The 18,239-nt window shown below is 37.9% G+C and overlaps 1 protein-coding gene across 1 annotated transcript; it reads right to left on the bottom strand.

The window, feature by feature from the left end:
* Nucleotides 1-1,420: 1,420 nt before the first annotated feature.
* On the bottom strand, nucleotides 1,421-2,316 carry LOC113893422 (taste receptor type 2 member 10-like; the record flags this gene model as incomplete). Its single annotated transcript, XM_027543421.1, is given in 2 exon segments — nucleotides 1,421-1,873; nucleotides 1,876-2,316. Coding segments are annotated over 2 exon segments (894 nt in total), but the record flags the coding sequence as incomplete, so codon positions are not given.
* Nucleotides 2,317-18,239: the final 15,923 nt, after the last annotated feature.

The raw sequence follows: 18,239 nt of genomic DNA on the forward strand, positions 1-18,239 counted from the left end.
TAAAATTAAAAAAAAACAACAACCCTCACTTAAAAAAAAAATGAATGCTATAACCATGCTAAAGGGAAAGAAAGAAAACTAACCAAAACAACTTTGAAACATAGTATTTTGACTGTTATGCCACGATTCAGGCAAACATGAGCTGTAACAAAGTACTGAGCTGTGGTTAATAGTGCCTCCTTCATCCCACCCTTTCTCTCTCCCTCGCTTCCTCCCTCCTTTCTTTCTTCCTCTCTCCCTCTTTCTTTCTTTCTCTCTCCCTCTTTCTTTCTTTCTCTTCTTTACTATATGTGAGTTAACAGGTCTGAAACTACTTTCAGTGTGTCCTGTGTGTGCATGCTCAGTTGTCCAGTTGTGTCTGACTCTGTGCAATCCTACGGACTGTAGCCTGCCAGACTCTTCTGTCCATGGAATTTTTCAGGCAAGAACACTGGAGTGGGTTGCCATTTCCTCCTCCAGGAGATCTTCCTGACCCAGGAATTGAACCCACATCTCTTGTGTCTCCTGCATTGCAGGTGGGTTCTTTACCACTAGAGCCACCTGGGAAGCCCTCAGTGTTTCTTAGGACTGAACAAATGAGTAAATACACTAATAAAAGTGAGAACCATTTTTTCACTACTAAAGACAGGATTTACATCGTGGAAAGATGGAAGCCTGTGATTTTGAAGTGGAATTAGAGATATTAGCATAAATACGCAATGTATTATACATATTGAGAGGAGAGACTGAGAAACAGAACTAAATAAGTTTGTGGAAAGTTTGTGTCCAACCAAATCTTGCTTTTCAAATACCTGGCTACACTAAAAGAAATGAGGAAACCTTGGGGAAAGAGTGAATCCAGGCTGAACGATACAGACTACACAATGAACCTGAAATATTTTTCTGTGTAACAATGTAAAGAAAGATGAGTAGAAGCATGGGGACATGTCAAAATGACACAGGAGCCAACCTGAGTGATTCTTACTGGACAAATCTGGAGGAATGTAGGCATTAATATAAATAAAAAATGGTAATATAATAACAATAATGATAATATTTCTTTGAATATCTTGCTGAAGATACTGCCAAGATATCTCTATCACTACTTCAGAGAAGTCAGGTAAAATGAAGTGAGAAATCTTATTTTAGAGAATTGCTCCATCCATCAACATATTTATAGTAAATACTCTCTAATTCTCTGGAGCTGATGGATTCAGAAAGAAGCAACTGCAAGAGAGGGAAGCTGACTGAGCCATTAGATTTGTGTGTGGGGTTAAAATCTCCTTGAAGAGTGAAATTCAGGATCACTGTGGAAGGTTGTGGTGATGTTCAGTAATACAGTTGAAACCAATGCAAGAAAGTTGTGTAAGTGAAACAGATCTTCAGGGACTTTCTTCACTTGATTCCTTTATTGAAATGTCAGTTTCTCTTAACAGGCCTGTCAAGGAGTTCTGAGAAGTTTCTCTTTTTCCCGGCACTTTAATGACTTCAGTACTCTCAAAGAGGCTTGCTTGAGCTTCCTATTTCCTAGAATTAGGATAAGCGAGTGACCCCAGAGATAGAGGACTGTGGTTGTCATACCAAAAATAAAAAGCAGTTTGTTTTCAGGCACTGTCACACTTGATATTTGTATGGCAGTACCTACAAAATTCAAGATAAAGAGGATGATAAAAGACACCAAGACTTTCATCGCTTTGATATGTGCTTCTGTACTGGGGTCACTGAATCCTGTGGCATTCGATTGCATCCTCCTGTTGTGTCTCCAAAGAGAAGTGAGCAACAAGACACATATAATCAGGTATTGTATAAAAAGGAGAATGACACCAAGATGCAGCCAAATTTGTTTTCCAAAGAGTTCACCTTTATGCATATCCATTGACCAGACTGTGTTTTTATTTTCCTTTTATCATCATTAACAATCTTCACAAAATGTGGAAAAGTAACTAACCATGAAATAAGCAAGCATCCCAAAAGAAGGAAAACAACCATGTTGAGTCTACCCTTCAACCAGAGAAAGATGCAGTGGGAAAAACTAGATATCTTCAGGAAATAGAAGATGCTGAGGCAGGTAGCAAACCAGATACTTGATTGATTCATCACTATCCACAAGTAACCATTATATTCAATTAGGTCCCCAGAGGAATGTACATCTGGAGAGCATAACTTTAAAAATCCATCAGTAACTATTGTCCATATCAGGCAAACTCTGGCAATTGCTAAGCCAGCGAGAATAAAGCTGATAGTAGAGATCTTCTTGTTTTTCATACCATCAATGCAGCTTATAAATCCAATAAATCCATTCCCTTAAAGTCCCAATATTGACTCACTAACTGCAAGGAGATCCAACCAGTCCATTCTAAAGGAGATCAGCCCTGGGATTTCTTTGGAAGGAATGATGCTAAAGCTGAAACTCCAGTACTTTGGCCACCTCATGTGAAGAGTTGACTCACTGGAAAAGACTCTGATGCTGGGAGGGATTGTGGGCAGGAGGAGAAGGGGAGGACAGAGGATGAGATGGCTGGATGGCATCACTGATTCAATGGACGTGAGTCTCAGTGAACTCTGGGAGTTGGTGATGGACAGGGAAGCCTGGCGTGCTGCGATTCATGGGGTTGCAAAGAGTTGGGCACAACTGAGCAACTGATCTGATCTGATCTGAACTGCTACAAAAATGAGGAGACTTTCCCTTATACTTAACATGTTTGCCAATCCCTAATATTGTTTCTGTTCCATCAATTTTAAATTACGTGCTACAGAATGAGGTATATATTGCTGCTTGATGGTAGAATGAATTTCTTCTCCTTCATTTCATAAAGACTTAAAATGCCCCTGAATTACTGCCTTGGGATGGAATCCAAAACACCTTCACACAGACCCCTCCAGTTATGTGTATAAAATTTAGCTAGTCTACTGAATGTGTGACAGACTAAATGCCTAACCACTATTTGTTAAGATGCAAATAAAAGTTTCTATTTCAGGGATTCTACTTGTCCTCCAGAGTCTATTTTGCATCTGTTACCCTGGATTGTGTAGTAGGAATGCCAAATATATGCCTACAGAACACTGAACACAGTACAAACAAAAATTGGACTTGACCTTTTTCAGTGTCAACAGTAACATTGTCATTTATTTTGTGTTAATAATGGAAGTTTAGATATATAAAGCAAAAGCAATGCATAGAAGAGATGAATGTATTTAGCCATTGTAGACACAAGTCGCTGCTTTTAAAAATATCAGTAAAACTGATTAGCTTTTAGTCATGCTAACTAAGGAAAAAAGAGGCCAGAGTGAAAAGTGTTATCACAACTGATCCCATGGACGTTTAAGGGAGTATTACAAACAATTCTATGTTTATAAATTAGATGAAATGTACCAATTATTTGAAAATTACCAATTGCCAAAACTCACACAAGAAGAAATAATAGGTCTAAATCTATTATTAAAACAAAGAACTAATTAATAACCTTCCAAAAGAGAAAGTACCAGGCCCAGGTAGAGTCACTGGTAAATTCTAACAAACATTTAAGAAATATTGTACTAATTATCTTCAATCTCTTTTAGAAAACAGCAGAGGGAATACTTTACAATTTTTTCTAAGGTCAGCCTTACCATAATAAGAAAACCAGACAAAGATATTAGTAGAAAACTATAGACCAATATCTTTCACGACCATAGATGTGAAAATTCTCAACATATATAAGCCAATTAAATCCAAAAATGTATATAAAAAATATATAGCACAAACAATCAGGATTTAGCCTGAACATACAAATTTGGTCCAGCATTTGAAATTTATTTAATGTAACCCATCACATCAACAAATGACAAAGAATCACACAATGTATCAATATATGTAAAAAAAAAAGCTTCTGACAAAACCCAACATGATAAAAGCACCCAGTAAACCAGGAATAGAGGGAAATATCTTCCACTTGATAAGTACTATATGCAACAAACCTAGAGCTAACACTGTGCTTACTGGTGAAATACTCAGTGCTTCTACCAGTATCAGGTACAAGGCAAATACATCCTCTGTCAGCACTCCTTTTCAGTATGTACTGGCAATTCTAACTAATATAATGAAACAAGAAAGATAAATAAAAGGTATACAGATTGGATGGAAGAAATAAAGCTATCTTTTTTTGCTGTTGACATGATCATCTATGTAGAAAATCCAAAAGAAGTAACCAAAGAATTTCTAAAACTGATAAGCAGCTATCACAACATAGCAAGATACAAAGTTAAGATACAAAAGTCAATTGCTTTCTTGTATCAGCAAAGAACACATGGAATTGGAAATAAGAAATAATAGCATTTCCACTGCATCCAAAAATTACTTAGGTATAAATATAACAAATGCAAAACCTATATGAGGAAAACTGTAAAACTCTGATAAATGAAAATTAAAAAGAGCTAAATAAATTTAACAACAGTCCATGTTTATAGATAAGACTCAATATTGTCAAAAAGTCAGTAACTCTACACTTGATTTATTGATTCAGTGCAATCCCAAACCTCAGCATGTGATTTTGTTGATACTGACAAACTGATTCTAAGTTTAAATGAAGAGTCAAAACCCAGAATGGCCTACTCGCTATTGAAGGAGAAGAATCAAGTCAGAGAACTCACACTACTTAGGTCAAGACTAAACAAGAGAGTGTGATATTAGCAAAAATAATAAGCAGTTAAATGGAATATGCTTCCTTGGTGGCTCAGAAGGTAAAACATCTGCCTGCAATGTGGGAGACCTAGGTCAATTCCTGGGTCAGGAAGATCCCCTGGAGAAGGAAATGGCAACCCACTCCAGTATTCTTGCCTGGAGAATCCTATGGACAGAGCAGGCTGGTAGGCTACAATCCATGGGGTGGCAAAGAGTCGGACATGACTGAATGACTTCACTTAAATGGGACATAATAGAGAGCCTATAAATATAATCAATTGATATTAAATATAATCAATATATATAATCAATTGATATTCAACAAAAGAGCAAAAGCAATACAATGGAGCACAGGTAGTCTTTTCAATAAATAGTGCTGGAGCAACTGGAGATCCATATGCAAAAAAATGAATTTAGTCACATACCTTACATAATTCACAAACATTAATTTGAAGCACATCATAGACCAAAATGAAACAAACAAAATTATAAAACTCTTAAAAGAAAACATAGAAGAAAACCTAGATGATCTTGGCAATGGCAATGACTTTTAAGATAAAATACCAAAGGCAAAATCCGTGAAAGATGTAATTGATAAGCTTGACTTCATTAAAAAAAAATATTCTGCTCTGCAAAAGATAAAGTCAAGAGAAGGAAAAGACAAGTAACAGACCAGGAGGAAATATTTGCAAAAGACATATCTAATAAATGACTGCTATTCAGAATATAACAAGAATTCATACTACTCAACAAAATGTAGATAAGAAGCTGAACTAATATTTAGGCCAAAGATTTAAATATACTTCACCAAAGAAGATATACAGGTGTCAAATTATGATATTCTGCTTAAAGTGGCTCCCTGATCCATGAATAAAATCCTGACTGATTTCAAAAAACTGAAAAAAGGAGTTGCAATCGTTGGTTTAAAAAAAAGTTGTCTGTCTCCAGCAGGGCAAGAATAAGAAAGTAGAAAATGACACTTGTCATTGGCAATTATCTTGTAACCCCCAAAGAGAGGAACTCTAGGATGAAGACCCTAAGGTCAACAGAATAGAGAAGTAAACAACCTGAGTCTTTGGTCATGGACTGGAACTGACTCTACCTTAGATGCCTAGGTAAATGAAATAATTAATTCTCTTATAGTTTACACTAGTTTGAGACTAGATTTATTTTCTTAATACCCAAAAGCTTCCTGACTAATATACTCCCCCAAATATTGCTAATATGTACACATTTCCAAGGGTTGATTCATGTTGCATATAATAAGGCACAATGTTTCATATTACCTTAGGAATATTAACAATTAGTGACTAATTCTTTTTATCTGTGAAACATCACTCAGTATAAAAGGTTAATATAATTAAGAATATATTAACATTTTCCAATCATTTAACAATATTTATTAAACCATCAGTTCAGTTCAGTTCAGTCGCTCAGTCGTGTCCAACTCTTTATGACCCCATGAATCAAAGCACGCCAGGCCTCCCTGTCCATCACCAACTCCCAGAGTTCACTCAGACTCACATGCATCAAGTCGGTGATGCCATCCAGCCATCTCATCCTCTGTTGTCCCCTTTTCCTCCTGCCCCCAATCCCTCCCAGCATCAGAGTCTTTTCCAATGAGTCGACTCTTCACATGAGGTGGCCAAAGTACTGGAGTTTCAGCTTTAGCATCATTCCTTCCAAAGAAATCCCAGGGCTGATCTCCTTCAGAATGGACTGGTTGGATCTCCTTGCAGTCCAAGGGACTCTCAAGAGTCTTCTCTTTACAGATTTTACAAATTCTCACATGAATTTGTAAAGCATTTGGATTAGTTTTTATATCTCTGAAAGTATACTTAATTTATACAGCACTTGTTTATCTTTATGTCAATTAAATGAGATCTTTATAAATTAATTTAGTAGTACCATCTGGAGGTAGAATATATATATATATATGTGTGTGTGTGTATATACATATGCATATAAACATACATCCATGGATATATATAAACATATAGACAGTATAAACAGGCACAGAGACTCTATAGTTTCTTCTTTTCCTAAAAAAAAAAAGGGTCTTTTCCAACACCACAGTTCAAAAGCATCAATTCTTTGGTGCTCAGCCTTCTTCACAGTCCAACTCTCACATCTATCCATGACTACTGGAAAAACCATAGCCTTGACTAGACGGACCTTTGTTGACAAAGTAATGTCTCTGCTTTTCAATATGCTATCTAGGTTGGTCATAACTTTCCTTTCAAGGAGTAAGTGTCTTTTAATTTCTTGGGTGCAGTCACCATCTGCAGTGATTTTGGAGCCCAGAAAAATAAAGTCTGACACTGTATCCACTGTTTCCCCATTCAAAATTGAAAATAGGCAGAAAAATATCTAATTTCTTTAAGCTATGCACCTTTATATCTATTTCCATAATGTATGTTAATTTGTTTCAATAGTTTCGCGCTTTCAGGGTAAAAGAAATTTTATTTTAGTGTCTTTAAAAGTCCTTAGGTTTTCTCTATTGTCTTTTCAAGGAAAACTACATAAACTAAGTTGTAAATGTCACATACTAGCATAAAGAGAATTTCCATTTCACCAGGAACCAAAATTTCATGCAAAGTAGACAACATTTTCATGGTAAATAAATCTTAGGTATCAGATTACTTCAGAAGCGAAAAATTTTAAGTAACTATTAAAAATATTGAGGAGAGTCCTGTTCCATGCAGAAACCTAGAAATTACCTAGAAAGCCTTTACAAAAGAGCTTTAATATTTCATTAAATAGCTGAATCTATTCAAATATTTCAATAAGGTAAAGAATCTCCCTGCAAAGCATTAGACATAGGTTTGATCCCTGGGTTGGGAAGATCCCCTAGAGAAGGAAATGGCAACCCACTCCAGTATTCTGGCCTGGAGAATTCCATGGACAGAGGAGCCTGGCAGGCAACACTCCATGCAGTTATGTTAGACTTGGGCATGACTTAGCAACTCAACAGCAAATATATACTAAATTATTTATGGGTTTTGTATATTTCTGTACATTGTCTTGAAAGAATTCGAGAAAGATTATGGTATTCATTCAACAGAATTTCAATCAATAAATATTTTTAATCAAGTATTTATTGAAATGTTAAATGTTCTTATATTAAGAATATAGAAAAAGGTACACATATATTGTGTATTCACTTGATTTCTAGATTGTTATGTCAAATACTGTATACTTAATATTTCTATGTTTTGGAGGGGAGCAAAGTGTAACATCACTATGAACAAAGCTAGTGGAGGTGATGGAATTCCAGTTGAGCTATTTCAAATTTTGAAAGATGATGCTGTGAAAGTGCTGCACTCAATACGCCAGTAAATTTGGAAAACTCAGCAGTGGCCACAGGACTGGAAAAGGGCAGTTTTCATTCCAATCCCAAAGAAAGGCAATGCAAAAGAATGCTCAAATTACCTCACAATTGCACTCATCTCACACGCTAGTAAAGTAATGCTCTAAATTCTCAAAGCCAGACTTTAGCAATACGTGAACCATGAACTTCCAGATGTTCAAACTGGATTTAGAAAAGGCAGAGGAATCAGAGATCAAATTGCCAACATCTGCTGGAGCATGGAAAAAGCAAGAGAGTTCCAGAAAAACATCTATTTCTGCTTTATTGACTATGCCAAAGCCTTTGACTGTGTGGATCACAAAAAACTGTGGAAAATTCTGAAAGAGATGGGAATACCAGACCACCTGACCTGCCTCTTGAGAAATCTGTATGCAGGTCGGGGAGCAACAGTTAGAACTGGACATGGTACAACAGACTGGTTCCAAATAGGAAAAGGAGTACGTCAAGGCTGTATATTGTCACCCTGCTTATTTAACTTATATGCAGAGTACATCATGAGAAATGCTGGGCTGAAGGAAGTGCAAGCTGGAATCAAGATTGCGAAGAGAAATATCAATCACCTCAGATACGCAGATGACATCACTCTTATGGCAGAAAGTGAAGAAGAACTAAAGAGTCTCTTGATGAAAGTGAAAGAGGAGAGTGAAAAAGTTGGCTTAAAGCTCAACATTCAGAAAACTAAGATCATGGTATCCGGTCCCATCACTTCATGGCAAATAGATGGGGAAACAGTGGACGCAGTGGCTGACTTTATTTTTCTGGGGTCCAAAATCACTGCAGATGGTGATTGCACCCATGAAATTAAAAGACGCTTATTCCTTGGAAGGAAAGTTATGACCAACCTAGACAGCATATTAAAAAGCAGAGACATTACTTTGCCAACAAAGGTCTGTCTTGTCAAGGCTATGGTTTTTCCAGTGGTCAGGTATGGATGTGAGAGTTGGACTATAAAGAAAGCTGAACACTGAAGAATTGATGCTTTTGAACTGTGGTGTTGGAGAAGACTCTTGAGAGTCCCTTGGACTGCAAGGAGATCCAACCAGTCCATCCTAAAGGAGATCAGTCCTGGGTGTTCATTGGAAGAACTGATGTTGAAGCTGAAACCAATACTTTGGCAACTGATGCGAAGAGCTGACTCATTGGAAAAGAGCCTGATGCTGGGAAAGATTGAGGGCAGGAGGAGAAGGGGATGACAGAGGATGAGATGGTTGGATGGCATCACCAACTCGATAGACATGGGATTTGGGTGAACTCCGGGAGTTGGTGATGGACAGGGAGACCTGGTGTGCTGCGGTTCATGGGGTTGCAAAGAGTTGGGCACAACTGAGCGACTGAGCTGAAGTGATCTGAACTGAAGTTAACAGTTAATTTTTTTTTATAAGCTGGTAACTGATTAATATTTTTTAATATCTTTGGATGAAAAAAAAAACACTCCAAAGTCAATAGTGTTTAACTGCAACTCCATGCCTAAAAGTGCTTCTTTAGTAATCTTAAGATTCTAAATGATTTAATTTATTTTTTGAACCTTAATTTGTAAATTTGATAATTATTATCATAATGTATTGTTTTAAATTTCTTTTACCATGCGTTTAGTTCCAAGAATGCCCTCTTATTTCTTTCAGCTTCTTTGTTTTTCTCATTTGTTCCTTTGCAATTTTAGTTTCTATGTTTTGATTTTTGTTATCTTATATTTTCCCTCTTCTTTCATAGAATTGTTTTCTTGAATTTGATGGGGAATATTCAGCACATATTACTCAAAAATTTCTGCTCTCTGCAGTTATCTTTTTTAAAGGTGTGTTTTACATTTACCTCTCTGCTGTATATTTGTTTAAGGATTTTTTTTCTTTTCTTTTCATTTGCTTACTCAGTCTTAAACAGTAAGACTTCAAATTAAACCTGCAATTTCCACATGATTCTACTGAGTGGATTTTGGATTAGCTTACTTTTCAGTTTTGCATTGATTTAGATTATCCTTGAGTTATCGACCTAGACAAACTTTCTACCCAGCAATCCAGGAAAGCTGGGCAGAGTCAGTTCCTCTGGCAGTTCCAGTAGGTGAACTTCTTATCAGTGTTACCTCTCTGTTTTCAGGAGCTTCTAAGATACACGTGGCAGGTGCCAGACTAAATGTAACCCAGTCTCCTCCAGAGAAATAGTTTGGGGGTGTTTTACTCCTATGGGATCAACTTCCTCCATGTCATATAGAGCATTAATTTAGAATAACAGAGACTTGGAATAACACTTCATCCCATCAAGTTTCTGTAATGTTCTCTAAGGGGCCCTCTCACAGTTCACTCAGTTCAACGCTCTTGGCTACCTCGATAACTATTTCTTCAAGACCATCTCTGCTAGATTGCTATTATATGACACCTCTTGAACTCTAGACACACACAAAGACCCCACCGTAGATGTAGGATTGCTTCATTTGCAGCTATGGAAAAGGCTGGTGAGAAACTGCCCCAAGCTGCAGTCATTGTTCTTTCAAGGCCAGGGCTCCCGGGATGCAGTGGCTTCCGGACAGCAGACACTTGGATGTCTTTCCACTGTCACTGTTAATAGAAATTCAGGTTTTTGCTTATTCCTAAAGATGAGTTCCTATAGTCCTATAGATAATATGATATTGTAAAATATCTCCTAGGAGGATTATGCAGCGGATTTTCCTGGCAGTGATTAAGTTTATGGCTACAATGTATGAGGAGATGTAGGGGATAAAGAGTAGATACAGTCCGTGGGGTCACGAAGAGTCGGACGTGACTGAGCAACTAACACACACACACTTGGGTCAAAGCATAAAGGCTTCACTTGCCGAAGTGGGACACAGGTCAGTGTACAGACATAGATGCTGCCAGGGTCTCAAGTTTAGGTTTGAAACTCTACAGTTTTCCCCTTAACTTATAGCATGACATATTTTGAATATTTTCTGAATTTTTTAAGTTATCTTATATTTTTTTACTTTCCTAATAGCAGATTTTCTTTCAGACTGATTAAACATTTTTCATTATTGGCACCAATGCCTCATTGTCACTCTCAGAAACTGCTATTTCTATTAAACAAGAAGGTTAAGAAAACATACATTTTATTTTGTTTATGCTACAATTAAAAATCATATATTTCTTTACAATTCTTAGAATTTTCTTTGTATTCAGTAGTAAATTACATGACCCACTGACTAAGTAGATTTATTTAAAATTTACCCTTCATACAATACATTTTTTTCTCTTCCTTAAAAACCAACACTTAATTAGTAAAATGTGTCATAAAGCAGTAAAGCAGACTACTTAAAATAACAGAATCAAGAACTAATAAAAGAGGTTTCAGTTCAGTTCAGTCACTCAGTCATTTCCGACTCTTTGTGATCCCATGAATCGCAGCACGCCAGGTCTCCCTGTCCATCACCAACTCCTGGAGTTCACTCAAACTCATGGCCATCGAGTCGGTGATGCCATCCAGCCATCTCATCCTCTGTTGTCCCCTTCTCCTCTTGTCCCCAATCCCTCCCAGCATCAGAGTCTTTTCCAATGAGTCAACTCTTCGCATGAGGTGGCCAAAGTATTGGAGTTTCAGCTTTAGCATCAGTCCTTCCAATGAACACCCAGGACTGATCTCCTTTAGGATGAACTGGTTGGATCTCCTTGCAGTCCAAGGGACTCTCAAGAGTCTTCTCCGAAAGAGGTTTAGTTCATTCTTTTTCACACACTCTTCTATTTTTGAGCCAGAAGATCAGAATTTGAATGCTAACACTAATATCACTTACATATGATTACTATCAGTATTTTCATCAGAGAAAATGGTAAAATAAATATTTGTATAACTTTCTGAGGTTTAAATTAAATAACTATGTCAAATTGCCAAGGATAGTTCATGGAATCCAAGTAATGTCATCCAAGAAAATGTCCAAGTATTGACATTTTCTCCAATGTCAATAGCCTGGTCAATGAAAAATTTTTTTAAAAACTACTATCCAACACAATATGAAACCAGTGGAGGAACATTCGAGACTCTCACTGAGTTGTTTTCTTCAGAACATAAATGGTTCCCCTTTAGTTCCTCCATCCAGTGAAGGATTACATTCTCTTGATGCAAGATCCAGTTTTCCTTAGCACACTCACACAAGTCTGTTTTGTTTTCCATTCCCCAGAGTCAAAACAAAAGGATGAATTAAAGGATAGAGGAATGCTACAGTGTTAACAACAAAACAAGCAATTTCATCTTCTAGATTGAAATAACACCAATCTAAAATAAAGGCATAATATAACAGTGGAAACGGTGACAGACTTCATTTTCTTGGGCTCCAAAATCACTGCTGATGGTGACTGCAGCCATGAAATTAAAAGAAGCTTGATCCTTGGAAGAAAAGCTATGACAAACCCAGACAGAGTATTAAAAGGCAGAGACATTATTTTACCAACAAAGGTCTGTATAGTCAAAGCTATGGTTTTTCCAGTAGTCATGTATGGATGTGAGAGTTGGACCATAAAGAAGGCTGAGTGCCAAAGAAATGATGCTTTGAACTGTGGTGTTGGAAAAAACTTTTGAATGTCCCTTGGACTGCAAAGAGATCAGACCAGTCAATCCTAAAGGAAATCAGTCCTGAATGTTCATTGGAATGACTGATGCTGAAGCTGACACTCCAATCCTTTGGCCACCTCATGCAAAGAGTCGACTCACTAGAAAAGCCCCTGATGCTGGGAAAGATTGAAGGCGGGAGGAGAAGGGGATGACAGAGGACGAGATGGTTGGATGGCATCACCAACTCAATGGACATGAGTTTGAGCAAGCTCTGGGAGATGGTGAAGGACAGGAAAGCTTCCCTGACTGTGCTGCAGTCCATGGGGTCGCAGAGTCAGACACAACTGAGTGAACAACAACAAGATAAGAGCAACCAAATAGTTTACAACTAAGAAAATGATGAAAGAAGTTGAAGTATTTTTAGCTCTCAAAGAACCCCTGTGTTGAAGTGCCGGGGTCCAGCCCCAGCAGGATCCAGGGGTACCCTCAGGATGATGGCTTAGGCAATAAGGATAGCAAATCGGAGAGATCAGAGGCTGATCTTCCTTGATAAAAACAGAAAGCCAATAAAGCTCCTGTGTTCCAAGGAGTCATCCTGAAAGAAGAACATAGAGAGAAAAGGAGGGAAAAGGAAAAAAAAAAGAACAACACAGGGAGACCAAGCTTCGATGAGTGAGGCCCATAACTTTATTTTCAAAAGGAACTTTTATACCTTGAGTTGTACATAGAGGGAAATGAAAGATGCAAAGTCATACAGAGTCAGCCCAAACATTATATCTGTTTTGTCTTTATCAAAACCAGGATTTTTCTGCATATCTTTCCCATAAACAATATTGTGTACAATATCTTCTGGCCTTGGAAAGGCTGATCACCAGAAAACGTATTTTCCCTTGAAGTGTTTTTTCTTTATATTTCTAATCTATGTCAGCCTCAGAAAGTGCTAAACAGAGTTACATTCTCACAGAGCAAAGGTGCAGTAAGTTACAACAAAGAAAGAACCAATTAGCTCAAAAGGTCTGATGTGGTTAATTCCAAGGCTGCTACTTGTTTTTCTTACATTCTAACTATGTTAACCAATGCATTCCCAGGTGCACAGTAGATAAGGGATATGGGAACTTGGCAGCAAGCACTGGCCCAATTTGAAGCCCTTTACCAGTACTATCTATTGTAATAATTTTTCATCCCTTAAAGGACTCTATGCTCATCAGGACTTTTAGAATGTTTTGCTTCCTGTGCCTTTCAAGGTTGGGGAGTTGTGAACAATCATGTGTGTTAATTGCAAGAGTATGGATAAACCTGTCAGGCAAGCTAGAATGCCAACAGAGGGGTTAAAATAGAAATATTCCTTTCATGCCCATTAACTAAAGCCCTAAGTTGATTTTTTCCGGAGAAAGGTGGTTGGGGATCAGATCAGGTAAGTTGCTCAGTCGTGTCTGACTCTTTGCGACCCCATGAATCACAGCACACCAGGTCTCCTTGTCCATCACCAACTCCCAGAGTTCACTCAGACTCACATGCATCGAGTCGGTGATGCCATCCAGCCATCTCATCCTCTGTCGTCCCCTTCTCCTCCTGCCCACAATCCCTCCCAGCATCAGAGTCTTTTCCAATGAGTCAACTCTTCACATGAGGTGGCCAAAGTACTGGAGTTTCAGCTTTAGCATCATTCCTTCCAAAGAAATCCCAGGGCTGATCTCCTTCAGAATGGACTGCTTGGATCTCCTTGCAGTCCAAGGGACTCTCAAGAGTCTTCTCCAACACCACAGTTCAAAAGCATCAATTCTTTGGCACTCAGCCTTCTTCACAGTCCAACTCTCACATCCATACATGACCACAGGAAAAACCATAGCCTTGACTAGACGAACCTTTGTTGGCAAAGTAATGTCTCTGCTTTTGAATATGCTATCTAGGTTGGTCATAACTTTCCTTCCAAGGAGTAAGCGTCTTTTAATTTCATGGCTGTAGTCACCATCTGTAGTGATTTTGGAGCCCAGAAAAATAAAGTCTGACACTGTTTCCACTGTTTCCCCATCTATTTCCCGTGAAGTGATGGGACCGGATGCCATGATCTTCGTTTTCTGAATGTTGAGCTTTAAGCCAACTTTTTCACTCTCCTCTTTCACTTTCATCAAGAGGCTTTTGAGTTCCTCTTCACTTTCTGCCATAAGGGTGGTGTCATCTGCATATCTGAGGTTATTGATATTTCTCCCGGTTGGGGATAGCCCCCTGTTAATGACAGAAGAGTTGGTGAAAGGCATAATATAATAAACAGTAGACAGATTTTGGTTTTGCGGTAGATGCTCAAGAAGATTCAGGGGGTCCCTTGAGGCCTGATCCTCCTTTGCCTGTCAGGTCTCTTCCGCATGACCTTTGTCATGGGTGGGATCTCCCGTGGTGGCTCCCAGCATTGAAGTCCCTGGGATCTGTGTTATGGCATGTCATCTGCTTGGTATGTCCCCATAGGAAAAGATTAACAGGAAAAATATAATGAGTGATACAGACAAGGGGATGAGAGATCCAAGGCTGAAGAGAACTTGACTGTTATAATACTGATTTTTATGCATATCTTTTTTCCAAGTTAAGTCTTTCCTTTTCTAAATGCTTGCTGAACACAAAAGTATAAATTTTATGCTCAGAAGGTTAAAAATCAAAAAGAGACAGAATCCCAACATAATGGTGAAAACAACTCTATCTCTTCTGCACTTCAGCCAGAGAAAGAAGGGGTGAGAAAAACTAGATAGCTTGAGGAAGTAGAAGACACTGAGGCAGGCAGCACATCCAGTACTTAATGAGTTTCTCAGACTCCAGGAGAACTCAAAAACTCCTCTTATTACCTGGTGACCATCTAATATTTCTAGATGGAACACTAGTTTAATGCAATCTAGGAGAAGTATGAACATCACGCTAATCCATGTGAAGATGAAGTCAAACAAGGCACTATTCTTGCTTTTGACAAAGTCAGCACAGTTATTCCTGTTATGAATTATAACATTTCAATGATCATAAAAATCTTTTGATTACACTGGACATGACTGCAGAAGTGAAATCCTGGTTACTTTGGTCACTGCTGATAGAAGACCTCTCAAGTGATCTTTTGAAAATGATACAACAATTGAGAACACTCTTGTTCAGGGTTGTATTTTGGAGTCTGATTCAGTGCAAAAAAATATCCAATCATGAGATGAGAAAAATAGGTATCTTCCTAAAAAGCACTTACAAATGTGAAAATTCTTCAAAGGCAATCTTCAAACAAGCATGAGCTCATTGACTAATTCACTCTTTTGCCATTGTCACAGGCTGAATTCTTCATTTATGAGTTTGACTGAAGGTGAAGTCGTATTTGCCAAGATGCAATTAAGGAGATTAATGACACTGTTTTGCACTTTCTTCTACCTCAAGCAGGATATGGATTCATGGTGGAATTTAAAATAACAAATTCCATTCCAGATTTCTATAAATTCTGATTTCTGAGATAATATGGCTCAGGATCCTGAATTCTCAACTGGCTATAATTTTAATTCAGTATCCTTAAAGGATATAAACACCATGCCCAGCTTTTATAAACTTTTTATTAATATATCTGACCTCAAGGCTTTCCTATTTCTGGCAAATCTTGGTAGACCTGAGCTCTACACCTCCTCACTCCTAGGCCACAAAATTCCAAATTGACTAGGATCTTATGTCCAAAGCATATAAGAAGAAAAATAGGAAGATACTCTTTATTCCCAGAGCCTTTTGCTTTCTTCTGTGTTCTCTCCTGATCTCACTGACCTTCCAACCTGACAACATTCTCAGGTCTCATCTGAGTAGATTAGAATTTTGGAAGCTGGAAGCAAATTTCAAGGAGGAAACTACTGACCCCATTCACTCGTCCATGTAAAGTTCCAGACCTTAATAAGATGCTGTAGTAGGTTGAATTGTGTATCCCCAGCAAAACATATGACCAAGAGCTAACCCCTTGTATCTGTGAATGGGTTCTTATTTGGCAAAGAAGGCTTTGTAGATGTAGTTTGGAACTGGAATCTAAACATGATTGGTGTCCTTAGAAGTGAAGGGAGAGGAAGTTTCAATATACAGAAAGAAGACCATGTGAAGATGAAGGCCGGATTGGAGTTACTATTGCTACCATCAAAAGAATGCCTAAGTGTATCAGAAGATGGAAGAGGCAAGAAATAATTCTTCTGTAGAGCCTTCAGAGACTTGTACTGATCCCTTCATTTCAGACCTCTAGACTCCACAACTGTGAACAGTTAATTTCTGTTTTTTGAAGGTGGCAAATTTGTGATAATTTCTTACAGCAGTCCTGGGAAACTAAACCAATGTTTCTATTATTGAAAAAATGATTAAAAAACACTTAACATTTAATAACAGGATTTCCTTGGTGGCTCAGACAGTAAAAAATCTGCCTGCAATCCAGGAGACTTGGGTTCAGAAGATCCCCTGGAGAAGGGCATGGCAACCCACTCCAGTGTTCTTGCCTGGAGAATCCCAGGGACAGAGGAGCTTGGTGGACTATAGTTCATGGGGTTGCAAAGAGTCAGACACAACCGAGTGACTAACACTACTGCTAACATTTAACAAAATTTTAAATGAGGAGTTTCATGACTTTTTACTAACTGCATACATTCCTATAACCACGCCCCAGACCAAGAAACAGACACAATCAACTCCCCAGAAGACAACCTCAAGCCCCTTCTAGATACAACCATACAATCTTCTGCTTTTTTATATTTATATATACAAACTCATAGAGAACATAAATTTAGTTTCTTTCATTCACATCCAGTTTGTAAGATTCATCTATATGCTTACATATAATTGTATTTCATTTATTCTTACTGCTATACTGTACAGCCATGGAAGCCCATCTTTTGGCAGTAGGGTGAATAAGCTGTGCATTGTTCAGTTTTTCTTCTCTTGCATAATTTTAAATGTCTCCTTTTTTTCTTTTGTCACTCAGCTTCTCTATGGCATTTCTCCATTCTTTGTTTCTCTCTCCTCTTTCAAAAGCAATCCTCATGAGACTGACATCCTAGACTCTGCATATTTCAACTCTCTTCCTTCCTTGCTGTGATCTGCCAGGATTCTTGTTCAATATTTTCACGTTTAACATGACTATTTTTCTTCATAAAGTGATTTTAGTCAAGTCTTAAATCGTCACTCCATAATTAGGCCTTCTGTAAAATTTTTCCAGAAAGCTCTCATGCTAGTGCCAGGACCACCACAAATCTCCATAAGGAGATAGAGTTAAGCTGTGATCTTTTCATTGCTTGCTGATTCCCTTCCTTTAATATTCTCTGTAATAAACCAGTAATCTAGTGAGTACACACGTCTTCTGAATTCCATGAGCCACTCTAGGAAATTAATCAAATCCAAGTAAGGGGTTGTTGGAATCTCCAATTTATAGCCAATAAGTCAAAAACACAGGTAATAACCTGAGCTTACAACTGGCATCTGAAGTGAGGCTAGTCTTGTGGGACTGAGCTCTTAACCAATGGAATCTGATGCCATCTTTAGGTAGGTAAGTTCAGAGTTGAGATCATTGCTTGGTGAAGTTGGAAAGATTCCCATACATCAGAATTGGGTGTCAGAATCAATAAATACATATGTACAAGACTACTCATAGCACTACTGTTTGTAATTGCAAAATATCAGAAACAAACGAACATAAACACAGAACCTGTTGGATCAACTCTGGTACATTCAGACAATGGAGTACTA

This window comes from Bos indicus x Bos taurus, chromosome 5 (genome assembly GCF_003369695.1).
Source record: "Bos indicus x Bos taurus breed Angus x Brahman F1 hybrid chromosome 5, Bos_hybrid_MaternalHap_v2.0, whole genome shotgun sequence".
NCBI lineage: Eukaryota > Metazoa > Chordata > Mammalia > Artiodactyla > Bovidae > Bos > Bos indicus x Bos taurus.